Source organism: Phoca vitulina, unplaced genomic scaffold (assembly GCF_004348235.1).
Source record: "Phoca vitulina isolate PV1807 unplaced genomic scaffold, GSC_HSeal_1.0 scaffold16, whole genome shotgun sequence".
NCBI lineage: Eukaryota > Metazoa > Chordata > Mammalia > Carnivora > Phocidae > Phoca > Phoca vitulina.
The window spans coordinates 27427295-27434653 of NW_022589719.1; the positions used below are offsets into that span (position 1 = coordinate 27427295).

At 41.0% G+C, this 7359-nt stretch overlaps 1 protein-coding gene across 1 annotated transcript in view; it reads right to left on the bottom strand.

Annotated features, from left to right (window-relative positions):
* Positions 1–813: 813 nt before the first annotated feature.
* The window catches only part of LOC116638693 (transcobalamin-1-like), a 13466-nt gene continuing 6920 nt past the window's right edge, over positions 814–7359 (bottom strand). The window contains exons 5-9 of the mRNA XM_032414793.1: positions 6083–6270; positions 3733–3922; positions 2377–2563; positions 1260–1378; positions 814–875 (exon numbers count right to left, since the gene is read on the bottom strand). Coding sequence (XP_032270684.1) covers positions 814–875; positions 1260–1378; positions 2377–2563; positions 3733–3922; positions 6083–6270 — 746 coding nt within the window. The remainder of the gene's footprint in view (positions 876–1259; positions 1379–2376; positions 2564–3732; positions 3923–6082; positions 6271–7359) is intronic.

Consider the following 7359-nt stretch of genomic DNA (forward strand, 5'->3'; position numbering starts at 1 on the left):
CCTAAGCCAAAACCAAGAGTCAGCCTTGGTTTTGAACCGACTGAGCCACCCAGGCACCTGTAGGTGCCCCTGATTTAATATATATATATATTTAAAAATGTGAATTCTACTGAAATGAACATCAAAGGTGATTTTTTTCTGCATGTGTATTTTGATGATATGACTATCAGAGTGATTTTTATGGTGAAGTAAAAGGAAAATACATGTGGAGAGGAACAAATGGAACCCAATACATGTGGAGAGGAACAATGGAACTCCAGCTAGCTGGAGGAGGGGATGATATTATTCCTGAGACTTTATGGACTGATTTTTTATGTAGAAGTCTCACCTTTCCCTCTTTCTCCAGAGCAGTATTTTTCTCTCTACCCACTGCTTTTCTGAGGTCAATATGTCCACTCAGTTTGTCCCTTACATCTGGGCCTCAGAGAGCTATCCCCCTACAGATTTTCTACCTGATCTCCTTGGCTGCTGCTTCAACATTAGATCTAGAACCTTATCTCTATTCCCACCTGCTGCCTGAGGTCACTCACACAGTTAGCAGTGGAACTTTGAGTAGAACTCCAATTAGACACGTGGTCTAATCTCTTTTCCCTTCCCTCTTCCCTCTATCAATAATCCTCCTTTAAAATGAACTGAATAGAACATGCTCTTTTTGTATTGCTGTTGATCTTTTATTGAACACACAAAGAGAGAAGGGAGGTTGTTGACCCTCCTTTTGAAATTGAGATGAGAGAAAAGGAAGGCATGAGGCCAGTCTCTGCCTACAAATCCACTGCAAAAGGATTTGATCCAGCTGAGGAAGGTTTGAATTTATTAGTATGTGCTCCAACGAACCTCCAGATCATCTCCAGCATGGACGACATAACTACCAGCTCCTGAAAAGGAAGAATAAGAAATGGATCAAATGATTATTTTTTAAAGATTATTTATTTTAGAGAGAAGGAGAGCCTGAGCAGGGGGAGGGGCAGAGGAAGAGGGAGAGATTCTTAAGCAGACTCTCCGCTGAATGTGGAGCACTACATGGGGCTTGATCTCACAACCCTGAGAGCATGGCCTGAGCTGAAACCAAGAGTTGGATGCTTAACCAACAGAGCCACACAGGCATCCAATGGGTCAAATGATTTAATCACCAAACCACCAAATAATGGATCTAACTTTCCCAATGCCTTGGCACATTCCTCATCAAAGCTCACACACTCACATCTGGATGTTTGGGGGCATTGTCACTCTGTGGGGCTTTTTAGCACTCTCTCCTTTACCTTTGCTCAGGTGTTTGCCATTGCTCAGGAGCTCCCAGTAGGTCCTATCATTAGTGTTGGCCTTTATGCCCCGAACAGTGGTGATGTAGGGGCCCCATGAGGTCTCCTCTGCTGTGAAACTGGGGACAATAAATGGGTTACAGGAACTTAGAATTTTCAAAGGCAAACTTCCATGGGCATTTCTCAAACTTCAATGTACCTAAGCATCATTTGAAGCCATTATCAAGAAAAGCAAATTTCCTGGCCCTATCCTCAGATACTTTGATTCTGTAGGTCTGGGCGGGGACTAGGAGGAATCTGCATGTGTCATAAACACTCCAGGTGATTCAGATGCAGGCACTCCACAATCTATGCTAAATTAGAGGAATGATGCCTATTTTTGCCCCCACCTCCCTTCATGGTAGACACTCTGTAGTCAACAACTGCTAATCTTCTACCCGAAGATAGTAACTGTTAAAGGTGTGTGTGTGTGTGTGTGTGTGTGTGTGTGTGTGTGTGTATAAATAAACTTTCTCTATAGCATCTTACATCATGTTACTAGACAAAGTAAATGCTGATTAGATTTAGGGAGTCAAATGAACCATACCTTTCAGAGGCAAAGTCAATATCTTAATTTTAATATTTGACCTCTTTAGGCCAGCTAACCTTAATCTAGGGGTCCATGAATCTCAAAGGGAGGAGTATGGAGAGACTTAAGGGCATTTGTGAAACCTCTGATTTAAAGGACAAGTTTTGTGTGTATGTTCACCTGTCTGGGATCAGCATCCACAGTAACTCATCTGATTTTCAAAGGGGTCAATGATTAAAAAATAATGACCCAGTGTCCTGAACACACAATGACTGACCTAAGAGGTTCTCTTTGTTGAAGGCATTTACTGACAGAAGAGAGATCCCTGGGCCTTATTTTCCCATTAAGTGAACATTAATTTAGTACCTACTGTGTGCTAGAAGATGAAAAGTCTCACCTTTTCTTGACCCCTGCCATGAGATGTAGATGGACAGCAAAGTACCAATAAAGAAGTGTTTCGAATGTACTTTGTATTCAGGTGCTTATATATTCTTGCTGAGTCTTTCAAAATCACCAAATACCTTCACCTTAGGTTATGTACAGACATACCTAAATAGAGCTGCATTTTCTTTCTGAGCTTGTTCCATCACATTTAGGAAAACAGAACCATCTGCCACAGAGACCACAATGCGATCTTTTGCATTATGGATTACCACAGAGTAATTTACTTTGATTTGTGGGGCTGAATCAGCAGGTGTCACTGATATAGGCTTCTGAGTGGAGATGTGGAAAGTATCTGGCAGAGACAGAAAAGCAGAGAATTACTATTCAGAATAATAAAAATGATGTTAGAGTTTACATACCCATCCAACCCCTCCCTCAGGCCTCCTTTCCTTTATGCAGAAGAGGATTTGCTACAAGGAGCAAAATCATCAACCAAGGGGCAGATTTCTTGTGTGACTAAACCAGATATGCACCAGCTTGTAATTATGTGGTTCGGCTCCACTCCCAGCTATTTAAGCAATTCAGTTGCCCTGTCTCCTCTTTCTCACCGACCCTCCTGAGTTTTTTTCCTTTCCTTTCCTTTTTCCTTTCCTTTCCTTTTTCCTTTCCTTTCCTTTTTCCTTTCCTTTCCTTTCCTTTCCTTTCCTTTCCTTTCCTTTCCTTTCTTTCCTTCCTTTCCTTTTTCCCTTCCTTTCCTTTCTTCTTTTCCTTTTCTGTTCTTTCTTTTCTTTTTTCTTTCTTTCTTTTTTTGCTTTGGTACAGCATACAATAATGCTTCCCTTTTTTCAGATGCCTTTTTATTTCTTAACATTTATTGAAGACTTATTAAGTGTCAGGCACTATACTAATCATTTTACATGGCTTATCTTATTCAGTCCTTACAAAAATCCATGTTAGATACATTTATCATTTGCATTTTTTATATTAGTAAACTGAAGTTTAGAGATTAAACATTTTGTCTAAGGTCTCTAAACCTGTAAGTGGCTGAACCAGGAATGAGCAGAGATAAAAGTCAAGTATTTTTTCATCCCTTGTTGAAAAATCAGTTGTTTGAATAAATGATTCATGATCTGATTTTCTTATAATACTGCCATAATCCTCCCATATTCCTCTGAGCTCCCTGAGGGCTCACTCATTGTGAGTGAGAGTCAGAGACACCGTACTTTGCTTAGAATGAGAATGATGCTCAGAACATCTGTCTAGCTGGCCATGAGAAAACATGCCTTTGGAGATAGACATCATTGAATCAAGTCTACCTTGTTTATCCATGTTTGAACCAAGAACAACATCTACTACTACCCTGTTAAGAACAAATCCTCGGGTGGTTATAATCACTGGTGACACATGGAGGACCGAGTTCTATCTGGGAACTGTTATGCTTTAGTGTTATCTGGTCACTTTTGGTACCTAAGAACACCTTAGTCTCGCATGCTTTGGGTAATATGCTCTTTAGTACTCTACCTGAGCCATAGACACAAGAAGAGTCTTTATTAACATCCAAGTAGGTCTTTCCCATCAGGGCTGGTAAGATCTGAGCTGCAGCAGTTGGCATACGAAATGCTCCTTGAGAAATTTCTGTGAGCACTGTATCCCGTGTTTTTTGGCAAACCCATTGATTTTTGTTGTAATAGTCTGATGAGACAAAGAGAGCCTAATGTGTGAGAGAGAGGGAATGAGAATGAATGAAAGAAACATCAAATAAGGGGAAAGCCTACATCTAATGAGTTCAGTAAATATTTACTGGACATTGACCACGGGGAAAGTACCTTGGACAACTAGGATACCTTTCCTGCCACCAAGGAATTTATAAACTAGTTTGGGGGGAGATGGGGAATTGCTTAAGAACACAACTGATAATGGCATCAATGAGAACAGACTTTCTCTACCTATTCATTCTTGTAGCCTTAACACTGGAACAATACCTGTCCCATAGGAGACACTTGATAATTGCTGTTAACAATCATAAAGAAGCCCCTAAGGTGAATGCCTTAAGAGAAGCATCTAGTGCCATGGTGTTTCAGAAGAGGAAGAGCACATAAACATTTAGTGACCCTGAAGAAAGTCTTGGTGGAGAAGGCAGTACTTGAGGTAGGCCTTGACAGTATGACAGCATTTCAGTAGGAGACAGGAGAGGAGCACTATACCCAGAGGGAATAGCATGATCAAGGATGTTAGAGTAGGTGTGGCCAGGGCATGGCCTATCTGTGATGATACTCTCTGCATCTTAGCCAAATTCCCAAGGGATTCCTCCTGGCCTGGGAGGACTGATGTTCAGTGGAGACTCAGGGTGATTGTGGAAGAACAGGTTGGAGAATGAGGTTGGGGCCACATTGGTGGACCCCTGAGCTTCACGGTGAGGTGTCTGACATTATTTGCTTAACCAATGGGGAGTCAAACAGCTTCTTGAATAGAAACTATCCAAGCAGCAGATGTAAACTGGAGGGGACAGCATTATGGGGTAGGAAAAGTTAGTAAGGTATCAGAGTGAGTAAGATGAGGACTAAAACGGTTTGGTCCTGCAGACATTGCTCTGTAGTTTCTCGGGGAAGGACAGTTTCTCTTTCCATTTTCTCTGGAAGACCCTTTAAGTTAACCAAGAAGTCAACAAGCATTTGTGGGATATTTAAAAAAAGGATCATATTTCATTTCCTCTTAAAAACTGTCTTGTAGGCAAGCAGCTCTCAAGCCTTCTGTGAATTAACTTCACCCATAGGGTTTTGAAACCAAACCAAGGGCCATGCTCCACCTCTAAGTTTCTATATCGACTGGCTGGTGTAGAGCCTAAACCTTAGTGTTTCCCAAAAGCTCCTCCAGGTGATTCAAATGTGCAGCCAGAATGGGGAACCACTGGTTTATGAAGTCCAAAATCATCAAGGCAGACAGCAGCATCAACAGCACCAACAGTAAAAGCCACCTGTGTGATTGGACCCCTGTTACACCCCCCAGCTTCTTCTTGTAGTTTTTCCCAAGGACCCTGCACTGGCCACGTTGAACACCTTGATCTTCCTAAAATACATTATGTTCTTTCGTGCCTTTACCTTTGTCCTTGCTGTCCTCTCTCCCTTGGAAAGCCCTCTCATCCTGGGTTGGCCTGGCAGACCCCTACTCATTCTAAAGACTCAGTGAAATTTTTTCCTGTAAATCTTCCTTCATTTCTTCTTGTGTCTACTCCTTAGATTTGAGTAAATCAGCGAATGAATGCAGGAATAAAGCCCTAAACTTCAAGGAACATATACAGGACAGAGTAGGTGCTGAGGGTGAGTTTTGAAACCAACTGTTTAGGTTCTAAATTACTTTTTGGCTGAATTACTTTTTGGCTTTGTAATGTTAGGCAAGTTACTGATGCTCCATGACTCATGCTCTTATTCAGGGAAATGGAGGTAATATTTTCCTCATTGAGTTGTTGTGTGCATTAATGAGCATGGCAATAAATATTAGCTGGTATTACTGGTGCTGCCTCTTAGTACTTGGACAACAATAATCTAATTTGGGAAGTAAGAGGAAAGCACCAAATGCTGGTATATGGTGAAGTGTGAGATTGCATTTGATAGAACAACATAGTAGCTTGTAATGGACTCTAGAATTTCTCAAAAAAGTTGTAGTCAGGAAAAGCTTCATGGAAGCATTAGACATGGAAAGGTAAGGATCTAAGGTGAGGAAAATACATTTCCATCAGAGGAGAGGAATTACATAAAATCAGTTAGTATAGGAAAGAGAATGGGTAATATCTTAGGGGCCAAAAAGAAAGGATACAGATATTTCTTTCCTTCCTGACTTCCTTCTCTGTCTCCTGTTTTACCCTCTAACTTACCTGCATAGCTTCTCCTGTACTATCTATGTTTCCAAGGAGACCATTTTCTGTTTTCTGAGACAGAATCTTCCTTATCAGTAACTTTATATGATTATCAATATTGTCTAAATCCTTTGTATCTGTTTGGTTCTGCCCTCTTGTTTTGCTCCTCACACAGATCAGAGCCAGGACAGCCATCGCGCCAGTATCTGCCAGGAAACAAAACATTGGTGTTAGAGTGACCAACCATTCCAGTTTGCCTTGGACTGAGGGGTCTCCTGGTATGTAGGATTTTCACTGCTAAAAGAGGGACAGATCTGGACAAACTGGGAAGATTGGTCATGCTAATTGATGAGAGAGAAGGATTTGAAGATATAGCAATCATCCTTCCAGCACTAACCTCTCAAATACTTCAAGATCCCTTTCTTATGTTGAGTAACCCTGTACCTTGTACACAATAACTCACCTGTTGGTCATAGAAACACATATGGATTTGCAGGCGCATGCACATGAACAGTTTTCCACTTCTACATCTTGGTTGTTCTCATTTTTTCATCTCTCAGCCATATTGAGAGAATTCAGGATGATACCCCAAAGAAAATACATTTTTGCAATGTTCCAATGTTTCCCTTAGGCTAATTAGAAAATAGCACTTAAGAGAATTGTTTTCCAATAAAGCTTCTTAAGGGGGAGGATGAGGCAAAAGTTTGGAAGAAGGGAGGATAAGATCTTTTTTTCTGGCTTGTTACTTGGTCCTCCCTGGATTCTTTAGGTGTGGTACCTTCCCTCTCCCATAGAAAGAAATCTCATATTCTCCTTACTATCCAGAGATACTGAGTGGTGATTTTCTTTGGGCTTCTTGGAGAAAGATGAGCTTGTGTATCTGGAGCCATAGGGCTGAGCAACAATACTAGCTGCCTAGAAGGGGCTTCTTTTTGGATGTGTAAGCTGACCCAGGAGAAAATTTCTAGTCCTTCTCTATTGGAGATACAGACTTTATTGTCAAAATATTGGACCTTGTCCATGGAGAGCTTGTATTGTCCAAGTAAGCCCACACATCCAATTGGTCCCAATAAATTAGAGAAAGAGGCAAAGTTAAGATAAATGAATTCCACTGTTTTCCTGCCGCTAATACTTATATTTCCTAAAATGTCTTATATTAAGATTCTCACAATCTATCCTTATTTTACAGATGGGAAAATTAAGGTCAGTGCTAACACCCATTGTTTATGTAATTCAAAGAAGAGGTAGTGTCAACGTCTAGTGCGTTGGGGTCCCTGGGTAAGGGTTGAAAAAAC